The 17704-nt window shown below is 35.5% G+C and overlaps 1 protein-coding gene across 1 annotated transcript in view; it reads left to right on the forward strand.

Moving 5' to 3' along the window:
* The window catches only part of LOC138304691 (uncharacterized), a 44117-nt gene that overhangs the window by 13979 nt on the left and 12434 nt on the right, over positions 1-17704 (forward strand). Inside the window, 28 exon segments of the mRNA XM_069244896.1 lie at positions 768-879; positions 1260-1382; positions 1798-1998; positions 2435-2635; positions 3093-3230; positions 3490-3636; positions 4079-4138; positions 4867-5021; positions 5490-5583; positions 6063-6196; positions 6658-6823; positions 7207-7304; positions 7513-7607; positions 7610-7634; positions 8243-8323; positions 8789-9069; positions 9668-9846; positions 10251-10402; positions 10887-10976; positions 11500-11723; positions 12091-12259; positions 12511-12661; positions 12897-13034; positions 13461-13642; positions 14116-14279; positions 14781-14937; positions 15334-15434; positions 17542-17690. Of these exon segments, the coding sequence (XP_069100997.1) occupies positions 768-879; positions 1260-1382; positions 1798-1998; positions 2435-2635; positions 3093-3230; positions 3490-3636; positions 4079-4138; positions 4867-5021; positions 5490-5583; positions 6063-6196; positions 6658-6823; positions 7207-7304; positions 7513-7607; positions 7610-7634; positions 8243-8323; positions 8789-9069; positions 9668-9846; positions 10251-10402; positions 10887-10976; positions 11500-11723; positions 12091-12259; positions 12511-12661; positions 12897-13034; positions 13461-13642; positions 14116-14279; positions 14781-14937; positions 15334-15434; positions 17542-17690 (3967 nt within the window).

The raw sequence follows: 17704 nt of genomic DNA on the forward strand, positions 1-17704 counted from the left end.
TGTAGTTTGTACATAGTGTTAAATACGGTCTCTGTCATTAAGCTAACAGAGCATGCTTCTTTGGCTCGTTGGTAGAGCCGTAGTTTTTCACACCGGAGACACAGGTTCAATTCCTGGTCGGGATAGGAATCATATGTAAAAAAAGAGTCAAAGAATGGATGGTTCTATTTCTTTTGTCATTCTGGGGTCACACATCTTGTTTAGTGAAAAGTACTGATAATGAAAATGTCAAAACTGGACTGTTCCATTATTTTTATAATTCTTGTTGAGTGAGAAGTACTGAATAGAAGAGAATAGAACTTAAAGTCATAATTATAAAAATCAGATTATTATTTTTAGGAATTCTTAAGAAGATTTTATGATTTTTGTTCCGTTTTGGCGTTAGTCCATGAAATGGTCACTACATTTTCAAAACATATTTCAACTTTTGAATTTTAACTGTAAAGCATTTTTGATAAGTTTCTGGAGTACCAAAAGTCTTAAGGATAGATTTGAACAGGAATGTTTTATTTGTCTTGTGTTGTAACTACAACCTTAGGCCATTGGTATACAGTAGATATTCTGACATTATATTTGTTATTTATTAAGTTATATTTTTTTGTTTTGGAAACATAGTGGCCCTTTAAAGAAAAAAATGTCTACATTGAATAAAACATTTAAAGGTTTTGTACATCACATGATACTAAGAGCAGGGTCTGTATGTTAATGGAATGTTTAGCCTTTGAAACCAGAAATGAATATGTTACAAACTTGTTTTTATTTTGCAGGGATTTAGAAAAGGATTTGCTGCTGGTAGCAACACACTACATAGAAAAGGACCGCGACCTACGACAGCAGTCACGCATCGTCAGATCGTCGGATTCTATAAAACGCAGACAGGTAGAGCTGATGTCAATGTTCTTAAACTACCACTAGCCCTGTACTTTTAGGTTGTGAGTTATAAACTCAAGAATAGGATCTGCGGTGACTGAGTGGTTAAGATGTTCCGACATAAAACCACAACACTTTCACCTCTGTTAGGCAAGTTCAAATCCAATGTGGGATAGTTGCAAAGTTATGACCACCGGTCAGTGGTTTTTCTCCGAGTACTCCGGGTTCCCTCCACCATCAAACCTGGCACGTCTTTACATGACTCTAGCTGTTAATAGGATGTAAAACTAAACAAGCCACTCGCCCCTTTAAGAAATACCTCTGTGTTTGTAGAACTTGAACCCAAAATAAATTAAACCTGTAACTATTTTCTGACATTTTTTACCCAGATATCTGAGATGGGGCCGGGAGATTTTGACATCGCCAGCTACGCTCATCAAGAGGTGGATCGGTTTGGCGTTCTCATGGACTTATGGACCAACGAGGCTGCCTACCAGGAATGTAAACGAGAGGTTTGTCTCACATATATAAAGATTATTTATTAATTAGAATTTTCCAGAATCGTATTTGACTTGGTTTATTTTTCACCCTATTGTAAAACATGGACCAAGTTAATAGCAATGAGATACTTTTACCTTAACCAAAAGGTCAAAGTTGATTATTTTATCATTGCAGCATAACGACAATATTGTTTACTCTAAATTAACTTATTTTAGCAATTAATTATATTTCAAATATCATAAAAACTAATTGCTGTAAAAAGTATTAAACATAGGTACATTAAAACCTTACAAGTTTGAATTCCAAAATAAAATCACGTAGAAAAAAGTTTTAAGACAAGTAAGTGCAAAATTAATTTAAGTTGCTATGAAAAGTTGGTTACAGTTTTTTAATTCAGCTGTTTTCAAATTTTGCTTTTTTTCCTAGCTTGTGGATTGCTACGTTGAAGCATACCAACACGTGTTTGACCGGGACGAGAAGCGAGCCCTGGCACAAGTCATTACAAACCTGATCTATAAGCGGCCGAGGTTTGACTTTGATACCACCTACTTCGTAAAGACGTACAGGACAGAGTGTGTCATTCTACGACAGACCACATCGCTGGTCAAATCTATGCTTGACCGACAGGTAAGACCGTTAGGAATTAGAAATGGTCAATTTTTGTTTCAGTTGTCAAAAAAAAAAAAAAAAAAAAACAACAAATGGCAGTTGTCAACTTATTTGTATTCAGGTTTCATTCTTGTATTTCATTTTCATTTATCTATTACTTTTCCACATGATTTTGTGTCAACTAGACATTATGAAATTTACAATGAATCAAAACTCCACTTTTTACTTTATATCATATACAGAGAGACTTTCGTTATTAATGATGCTTAGTACACATTTAAGTAATCTTTATCGCGAACTCAGATTTTCAGTGGTTAGAATCTGTTATATTACAACTTGATTTTCTGTAGCCTATTGGAAGTGATGTAAAGTGCTAAGTACAGTTTCTGCAAAATTTCTGAATAACAATTTTTGTAAAATCATTCACGATGACATTTCTATCTTTCCTCACTAGGTCGAGCAACAGAGAGAATATACTCAGAAAGTCTGCCGAGAGGGCGACTCAGAATTTGGATTACCCCTATGTGTCATTCCAAAACAGCCGATATCAGTGAACTTGAGTCGCCCCGCCCTGAAAAATGTTTACATGCTGGAGTTCCATACATCACTATCGACGGCCAGTAAGGTCCCGGGGGCGCTCAAATATGCTCTCCAGGTCAGTATCCTAACAATGCAAAAAAAGTGGTGGGAGGAGGGGGGGGGGGGGGGCACTCATTTCAGATGATCACAATGCCACCAAGTATGAAATGAAGATTTTAGCATTAAAGCTGTTTTATTTTCTTCCATACCTTCAAATAATTTCAACTTAATGTAGGGCTTGAAACAAGAACGAGTTTTGATTTGCTTTCGTTTGTTGCAATGCTGCCATTGAACTTAATATAGCTTGAATAGAGATATGGGTGTAAAATGTACCATGAAAATTCATTGCATGGTAGTTTGTAATGCTTAAATAATGTCATAATGGGCTTCAGCAGTGATTGATAATTAAATGATGTTGGATAAAAATTGATGTTTATTTTAATGATCTTGTTATTAACAGAAATTAACTAGTTTTTGCAGATATTTATTGCTCTGTGAAATTTTATTTTTGTTTTCTATTGGCTCATCATCAGGAACTGATACACGCCCACCGACCTGAATCTGTTTACGATGCCCTTATTATTGAGAAGAAGATGTTGGAGGCTGCCAATAAAGAATGGAGCAAGATGCAGCGCCCCGGCAAGTCCTACTCCGACCAACTGGAAAAAGATGTAGGTCAAAAAAGAAAATGCTGTTTTGTTTTTAACCTATCCCATCATCTATTGACAATTTTTTGTGTTATCATTTTTTGCAATTTGGCCTTCAGGATATACATGATCGTAGCAATGTGAGGTGAAAATGCGAATATAACCTCTCTACGTAAAAATAAACAACTATACGGTATTTCAGAACTCGGCTAATCGTAAAGGCCCATGAGCCTCTTGATTGGTAATATTTACTGAAGTTATTAAAAACTGTTGTTTTTTCTAGTTGTTTTCTGAAGTCTTTGCTGACGACCCGTTGTTTATGTGCGAGATTGCCCAGAGTATGGTTGCCCAGGGAGCAGAGGAAGCCCAGAGAAAACCGGCGAAGGAGAGACAGGCCTTAATGTTATCTACTGTAGGCAGACTGATGGAGGTAGGTATATCTATATCTTTAGTTCTTTGAGCTAAGACACTGAGGGAGCTATAGAAATCACCCTGTCTGTCTATCTGTCCACAATTGGTTTCCTGAGAATTCATCAACAATCAATAAGCTGATTGTTTTCAGATTGCACATGGTAATAGTTCATAGCATGTAGATGGTAATAGAAATTTTTAGATCATCTTATCTGAAGAGTCAGGATGACCTATAGTCATCGTGCTTCCACCGTCTTTGTTTGCCGGGCGCTGTGCACCGCGCACTGTCCGTAAATTTATTGCACGAAAATTGGGCATCTATGTCTTTGTTTGACTCAATGATTAATCTCGTTGGAATTTGTGAGGGACTGAAAATTTAATTCATACCAAGAGTAAAAGTTATAGTTACATTAGTTCCTACTAACTGAATCTGACACTGTTATACTGGCTCTTTGTTACAGGCCCTGACCTACCGTTACCGACTGATAGACTCGGCCTGGGAAACCGACATTCTGGCTAAGGTAAGCATGCGTGCAGGGAAAGGTACCTCTGTATAAAGACCACCTGCTTAATAAGATTGTTTCCTGGAATCCCAGGTGGCCCATTTCAACAAAATTTGATCTTTGGATAAAGACCACCTGGCTATAAAGACCGTTTTTTCTTGGTCCCTTTGGTGATTTTATTCTGACTTTGCACATGGAGTTATCTGCTCTTGCATGTAGGTATTGATTGTGACATTGTATATATTATATACATCATATTTTTCAGGAAAATTGCATGAATTTCTCTCTCAAAATAATGACGTCACAATCGATACTGACCTGCAAGGAAGATAACTGTAATATGCAAAGACGGGACAGACTGTACAATTTGACTGTACAATATGAAATAAAAAAAAATGACAATTTAGAATTGTTGAGTATTCAAAGGTTGTTGAAATTTACAGAAATTAATTGCTGCAAATTATTTTCAAACCCGGATACAATTTGCCTTTTACTTGATTGCTGGTTTTAGAATTTCCAGTTTTGTGACATCCATTCACAAAATTAGATTTATTTTCATGTTATTAAGCCTGATAATGTCAAGAGAATTTATCAAAATTATATAATTTTATAGTATCAGTCAATTTATATTGTGAGACTACTGTAAAAATCTGAGTTACCGGAATGTTTTGGTTAAATTCGAATTTTGGTCTGAAGCAAGAAAATGCTTTTTCATCACGCTACAATCAAGGCTGACTTATTTACAGATCTACAAGAAGCAGGCAGAAGAGATGGGATACCATGAATCCCATATGTTTATACGCTTCGTCCAGTTTGAGTACGCATCGTACAAGGAGGACGCCGGCAAACCTCCGCCCACGTTTATGACTCAGGACCAAGATGACGAATCTGCTGCTGACAGGTAACTCTCATACCTCATTAAATTACCAATAAGATATTTATTTTTATCACATAATCCATCTAGGTCACTGTAACCTTGATCTCAGAGTCAAAGGTTAAATAGTTTTACATCTTCTTCCAATCATTTGTGTCCAAGCAATTAAATATTAAAGATATAATAATAAAAGTTGCAGTATATCTAAAGCGCTCATGTGATATACATTGCATTGTGATAAAAACATTTTTACCTTGACCTTAAGGTCAAAGGTAAAGGGTTTAAAAGATATCTTTTTCAAGCATTTAAAGGTGTTAGCAAAGGTGGTGTCATTTGTCATATTGGTTCAAATGTTAAAAGGGAGACAGACATTTTGTTCAGAGAAACAATTGGTTGGTTGATAAGTGCAATAACACAATACAGTTGTCCACTGAAAATTGTTTAATCATTTAACAGAGAGGTTTAAACACTAATGATCTTGTTTACTATTTACAGATATGTACCAATCAACTTATTTCTTGCCATTCATGAGCTGGATGAGGGCCATGTTGGTCGATTCAGCTTCCGCAGCCGAGAGGGTCTCCTACAGGTAAGTGATCAGTACAATTTTGTTCTGTCTATCTTAGTCCTGCTTAGTCCTGTCCATCCTTTCATGTCCTGTCCCGTGACCAGCCCTGTCTGCCTGTCTTAACCTTGCTCGATTTTACCGTGTATTTCCTGCCCCGTCCTGCCTGTCCAGCTTGTCCTCCCATGTCCTATGCCTTAACCCTTCTCATTCATCCCGTCCTATCTTGCCCTGTCCTGCTCCGTCTTGCAATGCCCCTTCTCATCCTGACCCATCCTGCCATGTGTCCTGTTTAGTCCTCCCCAACCTGACCTGTCCAATCCTGTCTTGTTGCTTCTCATTCGACTTTTGTCTTTTCCTGTCCTGTCTCATTCTGTCCAGCCCTGTCCATTCCGTCTCATCTCATGTCACCATGTCTCATCCCATTCCTTTCCATTCGTATGGAGATTTGGGCACCATCAGACATTTCTAGTTTTAACTTGATAAAATTTTTGCCATTATAGATAATGCGGCCAGGAGGAGTTGAGAGTTTGTCTGCTGTACTCAAGTCCCAGATTGTACAGAAAAATGCCCTCATGAGTGCTGTTCAGCTCGTAGATGTTTGTACGCCGTTAAAAGAACCAGAGAATTTCAAAAGGTATGCTCGACCTTGTTAATTGAGAAGTTATGATGACTTTTTATGACATATTTTGGGATACACTTTATGATATCATAATTCATAGAAGGTTTGAAAAAAAAATATGATTTAATAAAATAATAATGCAATAGGAAAAATTTACAGAAAATTATTTTACCAAAACATAAGTTTTAAAAGCAAGATTAAATGTCATACATATATGATTTGAAAAAAAAACCCTTTTTGCCTTTGATAAGTGATACAATGTTTTGAGTTTATAAAGACATGAAACAGAAAATTTTTAAAAGATGTGTTTTAAAGTTTTTACAATCAATTTCTGTTGCTCTTAAAATTAATATATTTGATTTTTTGTTTGCGTCTGAAAAAGACCTTTTGATGACACCATTGTTCATAATGTATCAATAATGGTCCAAAGAAATAGAATTAGAAGTACAATGGATATATAATTTTGATTGTGACAGTGGACGGTTGAGCCCCACCGAAACAAAGAGTGAGAAAAGTTCCCTGACTCAACTGACGGGCTTCTCCAGTGGGACTGGGGGCACAGCGTTGGGCTCAAAGGGTTTGGGTAGGACGGCCCGTAATCGTCCCCTGCCTGAGTCGTTTGTCTCCATCAAATTAGAAAAGGTAAGAGTTGTCTTTTCTTTAATAATTCAAGGGGGAAACCAGACCAGACTATGTTATTGCCATAGCACATATTACCATTAGCCCTCCTAAGCATAGGTCTATGGTTTTTCTCTGGTGACTCTGGTTTCCCTTCACCTTCTTAACATGGAAAAATAAGGTGGATTACAGTTAATATCAGATTAAATGGAAATTTTGTGAGATTAATGAAACTATTATACTGAACACCATATCAGGATTGGTAGAAAATTATTCACAGGTTCTAGAATTTATTTTATATTTACTGCATCCTTGACAAGAATGTTAATTCCATAGTAGCAGCCATGACATGAACTGATAAGATATATCCTCAAATGTTTAACAAATATTTGTTTTCATACTTACAGACCCCGAGTCGAGACCTGATGCTGAACCAGTTTGTACACAAGAAGAGCCAGATGGGAATGCTATTGAGGAACGCAGAAGAGATGGAGAAATTGAAAAGGTCTGAAATTCAATGGCAAATTTTCATATACAAGAGTGTCCAATTGTGCTTTAAAATTTAATTTCTTTTCTCACATTTTTTTCTAGATTGTTATACAATGATTTATTAAAAGTTGCCTTAAATTTATGTGTTGCTTCACATTTCTGACGGGGCTTTTGCCTCAAAATCTTTCCAAAATTTAAAATTTATACTTTTGTTTTATGAACAGGACTCTGATCTCTGATTTCTGCTACATGTTCAACCGTCGAATGGCTCAGTTTTCACTGAGAGGCCAAATCATTGCCTACTACAACAGCATGATCCGCTGTTAGAGGATTTCCCAACATTACGGTAAGTCATTGTCTATAAAACCACCCAATTTTCATACCTACATGAAGACCACAACGGTCAAACCTGTCTATAAAGATTTCATACGTCTATATGAAGAGGACCTGTCTATAAAGACCACCCCATACTATCTATGAAGACCATTCAAAGGTCAACCTGTCTATAAAGACCACCCAATTTCATACCTATCTATGAAGACCATTCAAGGTCAACCTGTCTATAAAGACCACCCAATTTTCATACCTATCTATGAAGACCATTCAACAGTCAAACCTGTCTATAAAGACCACCCAATTTTCATATTCCTTTCTGTGAAGACCATTCAACGGTCAAACCTGTCTATAAAGACCACCCAATTTTCAAACCTATCTATGAAGACCATTCAATGGTCAAACCTGTCTATAAAGACCACCCAAGGATCAAACTTGTGTATCAAAACCCACATTAAACAGATGCCAGGTACTGTCCATTACTGGTCAATGATTTTTCTTTGGGTACTCTGGCTTTACTCCGCTTCCTAAATCTGACACATCCATAAATGACTCTAGCTGTGTACAATCAAACAATATAGATCTGAATCCAAAATATTGTGAATCTTGTCACTTTTACAGAAACACATACTTCATGATGGGAGAGCCGAGTGAGAAGAAGGAAGATGTGGATGACCTATCCGGACTCGCACCAGACCCAAGGTACAACAGCTCTGCCCATGGTGTTTTGGTGTGGGTGGATGGGGGGTGGGGGGGGGGGGTATTGGGGGAGGGGGTGTTGGGTAGTGTCCATAATGCCATAATTCCCATCATGTGCATCAGTCCCGATCTCATTAAGGCAGCCCTCTTATATCTTAAAGACATTGAAACAAATTCTGGTTAATCAAAAAAGAATTGATCAATAATTTTCTTTTTTATTTTATAGCAGATGCTGCACATGCTTTTATGTTAATTTATTTTTGTGTTTTTCCATCTCTTCTTGCACTTGACAAATATCTCATTTAATGTGATTTTTTTGTATTGTTTTCTGCTAATGTTTTTATACTAATTATTACTGTCACATGTATCATTATATCTCTGTTAATGAAATTGAATTTTTTATAAAAAATTAGAAAGTGGAATGCATAATTCCCGACCTTTGGCTTAACAAATTTTTTGATTTAACAGGCAGAGGAAAGCTCGTCCACGTCAACTTCTCACAAACGATGGAAAACATGTCCTCAACATTTGGTTCATTCCGCATCACACAGAAGCTTTGAGCATGTTCAAGAAGCTGGACGATGAAGATTGTGTACGAGCTCTGACTTACACCGTGATGATTGTGGCGTCATTACATGACATGCTGCAGTATCTTTGTGCTCACTCACGACTTGGAAGTTCACTCGCCCGTCTGGGCTCACGCAAGATGGAATTTGTATCGGCTGACTGGGGAGGAATAGAGGGCATAGGTAAGTGTATGTTTTAATTCGTTCACCCCTGTAGACACATTTGAACACTTCCAAATCAAAGGCTGGAGCAGTTTATGATGAATTTTCAGGGGTGGATGAGTTAACTTTACCCCAAAATTATGAAGGTGCTGAGAAGTAGAAAATTAGAAAGCTAGTTTTGACACCAGGTAGTGTATAAGAAGGTATTTTCATGGGGATGATATTTTTACAGGGATGGTATTTTCAAAGGGATGGTATTTTCACAATTTTTGTGGGACATTGCTAAAATCTCAAAAATTTGATCCACAACATGTTGAAAAATGCTCATTCATGCATGTATATACCCCGTAAGCCAGATTGCAAACATTTAAAACCACTAAATTATTTTTTTCTTAACTTGAAACCAAGATGATTTTGAGCCACATAATTGTGAACTTTAAGTTTTTACGGTAACCAGCTATGCAGTAAGTCACAATTATGAACCACAACAAACAGCATCAATTTCAAAATGACATTTAATCTAATTAGATAAATGTATTCATTAATTGTCATTCACATCAAATTTTACACTTCATCAGTTAAGCTATACTGTCTTCACTTTGCTGTCAAACATTTCCAGGATCCGAACTAAGAGAAATTCAGAAGCAGATTGACAGTTTGCCAAATCCCAATGACCCTTCAGCCATTTCTGAGCTGTTGAATCTACGGAAAGATGTCATGTTCCTCGAGTTTGATACAGCGGTCCGACACTGCATGACAGACACATTTTTATCTACGGGCAATGTGCAGGCATTTAAGGTAATTATTTTCCCACCGTTCACTAGTTTGTCAACAGTTTTAGCTGTAGGAGATTTCTCTGTCAATCTTTAGGGTATGATAGATTGTAAACTACAATTACAGGCAAAGCAATTATCTGGGCATTTGATGTAATGAATTCATGCAGTTTAATATAGATGGTTTGTTATGGCGAGGCAGTTTTTTTTGAAACGACTTACTCAATTTTAATATGTTTGAAAAAAATTATTTCCTGCATTTGGAATATGACAACAAAATCTCAACTCCTAATAAATGTTTCTTATTCATTATGTACATGACATTTGTGTCCCTGTCAAAAATAGTTCAGTTCATTATTCTGAAGGAAACATTTCCTGTTTTGGTCTTGTATAACTTACTGATATGAATATGTACATGTTTTGTTTCAGTCAATCAAGCAGAATATCCACCATGCTCTGCCTGCGCTGAGTAACATTCAACGTCCCACACTGTACAGTTCTGAACTTACAATTCCTGAACCTCTAGAACCAAGGGATCTAGATGCCCGCGACCTCTTCCCTTACAGATCCTTCCTCGGACGGTATGTAGCCATAATACTGTATAATTAATCTCTCTTATCGTCGCACATGATCCCCCTCTGCTTTAAATGGCTCCTCCCCTTTTCAGCGGATGTAGAAGCATAGCACAGAGATTAATCTGTGATATACTTAAGAATATTTGATATTTTCTTTAAGTTAAGTGTTTTAAAAGTAATTTGACTAGAATTAGGGATAAAATCTGTATATTGTTACAGTAATTTGTGATTTTGAATGCATTTTCATTTGAACCTGAAAACATATTTGAACTCTTTCAATGCTAAGACCAGAACAATTCATTATCAAATTAGAGGGGTGGGCAGGTTAATTTGTTTCAATAAATGCTAGTTACAGTTTTTTTTTATTTTAGTGTCCTTTTCTAATCTAGTGCAATATATCTTTGTAAAAAATTATTTTTTGACGGCTTTACAGCTAATTTTAAAGCTTTGCTGTTTGATTGATTGATAAATCTGTTTCTGATTCATCTAGGTCTGGACCATTTGCACTCGCTCTCTGGCAGTTCCACATGATTGAATATTATATTCAGCTGTGTTTGGCGGGACTCAAGGAGGTGGACAGGTCAGTGTTAACATTGTGGTCATAGCTGATACCTTATACACTTATATTTCGACAGAAGCACACAGTCTTCATCAGCTGATAACCAACTTAGTTTTGCTTGCAATGAGAAATAATGAAAATAAATTCTCCACAAAACTGTTACAAATACAGGTAAAGTAGGACTCCAGAAGTCTAGACCATGAAATTATATCTCCGCGAAACGGCCTTAAGTATTAAAGCGCAGATATTAAGTCGCCACGAAAAAATAACTTTGTTTACAGTAACTGAGAAGTAGTGTCATGTGTTAGATTGACAGTAATGAGACACTTATCAGTAGCTCAATTCGCTTTTTGCGAATTACAGATTCTGAAAGTGTTTAGTACTTGCCATGTATTGCTATTATTATGAATGCACAAATTCATTGTTGCACTAATTTGTTTTTGAAGTCAATTTTGTCCCAAAATTAGATTGCTCAAAGTAAATACATCTACATTTACAGTATCTGACATGATTAAAAAACATCAAATTTTGACCTAATTTTCAGACATGTAGCTAATGGCGAGATCCTGGGAGTGACCCTTCTAATGGAAGATGCTCTACAATCAGGATATGAGGATCCATCGTCTCTAGCCGAGGTGGAGGATGCCGAAACAAAGACCAGTAAGAAAGACGGGACTGGGTCTCAAGGAGGCTCAAGGACAGGGTCACGGGCCACGAGTCGTACAGACGTACATAAGGATCCTCAGGAGGGCGTTGTAGCTGTGGTTGGTGAGTAAAAGAGCCTAACAAATGTTAGTTATGGAATTAATTTGTTACTTTGTGATTAACCTGTGTAAAGGAGATGTCCTGACATATTACCACCAGTCCTCCACCTCTGGGTTGAGACTTTGAAACCTATGTGGGGCAGTTCCAAGTACTGACTGTTGGTCGGTGGATTTTTCCTCTACCGCCTAAACTTGGCACTTCCATAAATAAACCTTCGATGTTATTATGATGTCAAGCAAACACAAAAGAAATACACATTAACTTGCAGAATTTTGAGTTGGTGAAGTTCAACTGTAATTGTGTTAGATAATAAAACTTTGATATTTTCCTTACTAATGTCACTGATGTTCGGTTTTTAACTTAAACACAGCCCCTGCAAGCAAAAGTCTTTCCCGTACCACACAGCCAATAGAAGCCTATCGCCTACTCAAGTTTTTCCTCATGCAGTGGAAGTGTCTAGAATTCCTCAAATTTGATTGGGGAAAATGGCGTCTGCAAGTGGAAAAGATAGAAAGTCCTCCATTATTCAAAGAGTTCTGGTAAGTATAAGCCATTGCATCAGAGTGCTTAATTTAAGATAATAGACAAATGATTTAGCATTAGCATTATGTACCAGACTGGAGAATTAAGTTAGGATGAAGATAGGCAATGCCTGTTGGTTGACATTCTGATATATTTGAATGTGAGATATATTGAATTTGAAAAAAAAACTTGAAAAAGACAATTGTTAACAGTTATTGTTTTCTAAAGATGAAATTGAGAGCAGTTTCCTTTTTGTTGTTATCCACAGTAAACTGTACAAGACTGAAATTCTGATGCCTGTCCTGACAAGTATAGCCCGACGTCTCGGACAGGGTGAAATGTACGAAGGTATCGCCTTGGACACTGATCCACTTGTCATGCCAAAAGGGGCATCTGAGATTGAAGTCCGATCCAAACAGGTATATAGGGGAGGGAGGGGTCATATAGAACAAGTATATATACTTTAAACCAATGTGTTTTTTATTGCAATTAAATTTTTCATATCTCATTTCTGATTGGAAATTTACCACACCAAAAGTATTTAAGTTAAAGTACAGTAGAACCATATGACGCTAATCCTCAAAATAAGTCACCACAAAAAAACCCATAAATATTGGGATATGATTTTCACCTAAGCTGTTTGATTTTTTATAGCTAGTCAAGTTGTTAGAAACCTATGAATGTCACCAAATCATGGAGATCCGAAAGAAGATTGCAAGGGAGATGACTCTAGTTACTGCAGAAAGAGCTCGAGAGGAGTCAGCACTGTCAACAGATTTATGGAAACGGCCAGTAAGAATGATTCATATGATTAACAAGACAAGATCATTAAAAAATATTAAGTTTCCATTTGTGATAGACAGCATATTCAGTAGTTGTTGATACAATTCTATTGTAAACGCCAATTTGATTGACCTAGAATTGTATGGCAGGTCATGAGGTAACTTCAACTTTCACTTTTATGAAGTGCATGGTCCAATTTTCTTGTACTTTTTCAGAAGTCTTTAAATATTGCTTTTGTTTAATTGTTTTTGAGTTATGATTATGTTTTACTTATTATGTTGATAAATGTTAAAATTAAAGAATTTCTTTGTACATATCAGAGTAATAAAATGTTTACAGGTCTCGTTTCCGACAAATTTTATATAGAGATTTAGGATAGTAATTTTTTATTAATCAAATATAATTTTAAAATTATTCACCTTTATTCTTTGATAGGCAATGAAGGAGAGTTTCACCATCAATAAACCACACATCACAGAGAGCTTTGTTGACCTCCTCATGTCAAACGCTAAAGAGGGTGAGGAAGGGGAAGTAACTTTCTCATCGGATCACCTTAATCACTGTCTTATGGAGTTGGCTTCTCAAGTCATGGGGAGAGAGAAAAGTAACTTTGAAAGGTAAGCAATTCTAGAAACTGCCATTTTGCCTTGACATTCTCAAACCCTGACCACACATCATTTCAAGCCATCATGTTGCAATAGATTACTTGCCTTTGCAAAACCGATACAAACTATTCATTTCTAATGAAATATGCGAAAGTCATTACATGAATGAAATCACTGGATATCATGATGATTATGAAAAAAGCTACAAATTTTAGTACTTTTATTACTTTGATTCTACAGCTACAGAATGTGTCGTCAGTAATTTCAGTATCTTGATTGTATTTAACAATTACATAATGAGTTGTAATTACTTTCAGTACTTTGATTCTAATTAACAGCTACACAATGTGTTGTCAGTACTTTCAGTACTTTGATTCTATTTAACAGCTACACAATGTGTTGTCAGTACTTTCAGTACTTTGATTCTATTCAACAGCTACACAATGTGTTGTCAGTACTTTCAGTACTTTGATTCTATTCAACAGCTACACAATGTATTATGAGAACCTGCTGAAGGTACACCACCAGTTACTATACCAAAAAGAACAAGAAGTAAAGCAACTGAAAGACCAAATCAAGATGTACCAGAACAACATTCAAGTGGAGGTTCAATGTGATCTGGCCACACAGGCACACGACATGTTGATGGGTACGACTGAAGTTTGCTGGAGTGCATTACCCACTATAAGTCCTTTAGTAGTTTAATATGATCTTCTTTCCCCTTTTGAAAATCATCTTAAAGTTAAATTAAAGATATTAGAAAAAAAACCCAGAAAGAAATAACTTTATAATCAGTTAGAAGCATGTATAAAAAGGGCAAGGGGGTTCCTCATTGGTCGGAAGACTAAATAATTAAATGAACCAATCGTTATTTGTTTAGATCAAAGTTATCAAAATTTTAATAGGAATAACCTTGGCATTCTTTCAAAACCTGGATATTGGGCAAATATTATACAACATTCTCAAGAGAAAAGAGCTAAAATCTCTCCATTTTGAGAGATGATTTTGAGAAGAGAATGATTGTAGGCTTAGCCTGTTGATCGATCATATCAAAATGAAATGAAATCTCTCTGCTGTGTGCATGTTTTTTTTTTGACAATACTTTGTCATTGTTTAGAGATCATTTCAGTGTGGTTATTTATTTGATCAGAAATCACTGCCCTACGAGCCAAGATCTATGAGATGAGGACGACAACACTGAATCAAGAAGCAGAGATACGCGACAAGGTGAAGAAAGAATATAACGACCTCATCGGCAACATGATGGAGTTATGTGACCATATCAAAGCCAAATTTGACGAGTACAGGTAAGATAATTGACACTTTTATTTTTTGTCATTTCTTGTCATATTTAAAGCTTTGGTAATTCTTTGGATTTGACAGGTAGCTGTGATGAATGAAACAGAGTTCCCAGAGAAAAATCACCATCCTACGTTCAGTATGTTACAACAGTCCCATCAATGTTGACCTTTTATTTCTGACAAAAAGACGGAGAAATAATGGTAGCCTGTTAGTGACAATAATCACCGTAGCACTGCATTATATATTTCAATGTGTTTAATCGAAAGAAAAAAAAAAGATTCATGCAATCACAAATGATTTGTGATACATTATAGGTAGCCAAAGGGCACATTAACCAACAAACATTACAATCTTAGTTCATATTTTTTTGATGAATTTATTTATTGTTCTACTTTTTCCAGACATGAATTACATGATGACGTAAATGATATGATCACAGCGACGAGGCGAGAAACACTGAGAGCTATGGAGAGTGTCAAGCAGAAGTCGATGGCAGATGCAGGTAGGCAGGGATCTCTACTTATCCTTTATTTCTTCTTTATTTTTTCCTTTTTTTTTTTTATTAATATAACAAAATTGGATTTTTCGAAATATAAATTTTGCAATTTGCATAATATGACTTTCATGGAATTTAAATTTGGAGAAATGTGTCATTATTTTTTTATAGTTTGTGAGAAATCGTAATAGAATTAATCGTAAAAAAATATCTATTTTTGTGATGTTATGGAATACTAGTGAAATAGGATTTACAGTATCAGGGCCCAGTTTCATCAAAATTCCTTATCTTTAAGTAATTCCTTAACTTAAAATTCCCAATAGAAAAGTATTATAAAAGTTAAAGAATTAATATGAACTTAAGGAGACTTCCTTAAAATCTGTATGGAGAATTTTAAGTTAAGGGATTCCTTAAATTTAAAGAATGTTCGTGAAACTTATACCCCATGGACCTTTTGTTTGAATCAGTAAAATAATTTTTCCCATTCATACTTTGGTACTTTTAAGGATTAAAACATGATGAATGTAAGTAAATTGGTATAAAAGATTGCTTCTCCTTACATTTTTTTTATTATTGTGGATGCTATTTTTTGTTTTGCCTTTAGAACTGTATTTTTGGAAACCTTTTAAGGACAGAAATATACAAAATATGCTGGCAAAGTGGGAAATAATTGATATATTTTTGCATCATTTTGAATGTATGGCATTTTTTTCAGCATGCTACAAAGCATTTGGCTAATGAGAACAAATTTTTAGGCTTATAGTATAGTTTTGATCATAGCATATAGTCAGCTTTAATGCTATATTGTAGATCATAATTTTCTTTGAAATATTTCAATCGGGTGATTCCTTCTCTATAATTGATCAGCTATTTATCTTCTTGACTGTTTTTACACTTGTCTCATGTGTGGTTGACTATTTTTAGACCTTTCTTATGGAATCTTTTAAAAGCTTGATTATTTTAGACTTGTTTATGAGTGGTTGATGGTTTTTAGACATGTCTTATCAGTGGTTGACTATTGTTAAACATGTTTTTATGAGTGGTTGATATTTTTTATAGATTTTTTTTTTTTTTTTTTTGCAGGTTGACTTTTTAGATGTGTTTTACTCGTGGTTGGCTATTTAAAAACCTTTCTTTATCTGCGATTGAAAACTATGTACTTTTCCTGTGAGAAGCTGCCTGTTATTTCAGGGTTATTTGAATTTTTTTCTGGGTGACTATTTTTGAAGTCCCCAGCTGGTGAAATTAAAAGGGTCTGGCTTTATAGACTCCACGAAGCGTTGGTTCTCTTGTCTGTCCTTCTGTCCTTCTGTGTGTCTGTGCTGTCTGAATTAATGTTCGTTTCCAGATGATAGCTTGAGAAATGTTCAATGGATTTGAATGAAACTTCACATTTATATAAAATATGAAAATATTGGCCAAATTTGAGTTTTAGAGTTTATCAGGTTAAGGTATTTTGTTGTCAGCATGCACTCATTTTTTCATGTATATGTACTTTCACAAAATGAGAAAATAATTGAGAATTGAAGAATTGGAGCTTCAGGGTTGTGCGATCAAGGTATTTTTTTTAAATTTGATAAATCACTGCATCTTAATTGCCTATGGGATGAATAGATTTAGCAATACTCAGCATGCTTGTAAGATCACTAGATCTGCTTTATGATTGGTTAGCTATTTTTAGACATGCCTTATTGTTGGTTGACTATTTTTAAATATGCCTTATGATTAGTTGAATATCAGTCTTGCCTTTTGATTGGTTGACTACTTTGGTTCTGCCATTTGATTGGTGTACTACAACTATTTTATTTATGACTTTTCCGACTGCCAAATTAAAATCAGAGTTTTATTTTCAGAATTTTATTTCTCATGTGTCACAATTATATCTGTTTTTTCCCAATTAGATATATGATGTAGTAAAATCTTTTACAAACTTTTAAAATAAATATTTAAAATCTTGAAAATTCCATGTACATGTAGTCACTTTAGATCACATATTTTGTCATTATGTCACCTAAATTATTAACAAAAAACTGGAATTCTTTCTTTGGAATTCAAGAAAAAAGAACTAAAGCATTTTTCTGTTGACTTACTGACGTTCAATGTTCTTGTTCAGATGAAGAACTGATTCAGAGGAATCTGGCCAAGTCTGAACAAATCCGAGAACTGAAAAACGAGAACCACAACCTGAACGTCCTAGTTCTCAAGATCAAGGCCATGAACAACTGGAAACAAAACCACACAAACCTGGGCTTTGTCAAAGAGGTAAGTGTCTGGGA

The sequence above is a fragment of the Argopecten irradians genome, chromosome 12 (assembly GCF_041381155.1).
Source record: "Argopecten irradians isolate NY chromosome 12, Ai_NY, whole genome shotgun sequence".
In the NCBI taxonomy this organism is placed as follows: domain Eukaryota; kingdom Metazoa; phylum Mollusca; class Bivalvia; order Pectinida; family Pectinidae; genus Argopecten; species Argopecten irradians.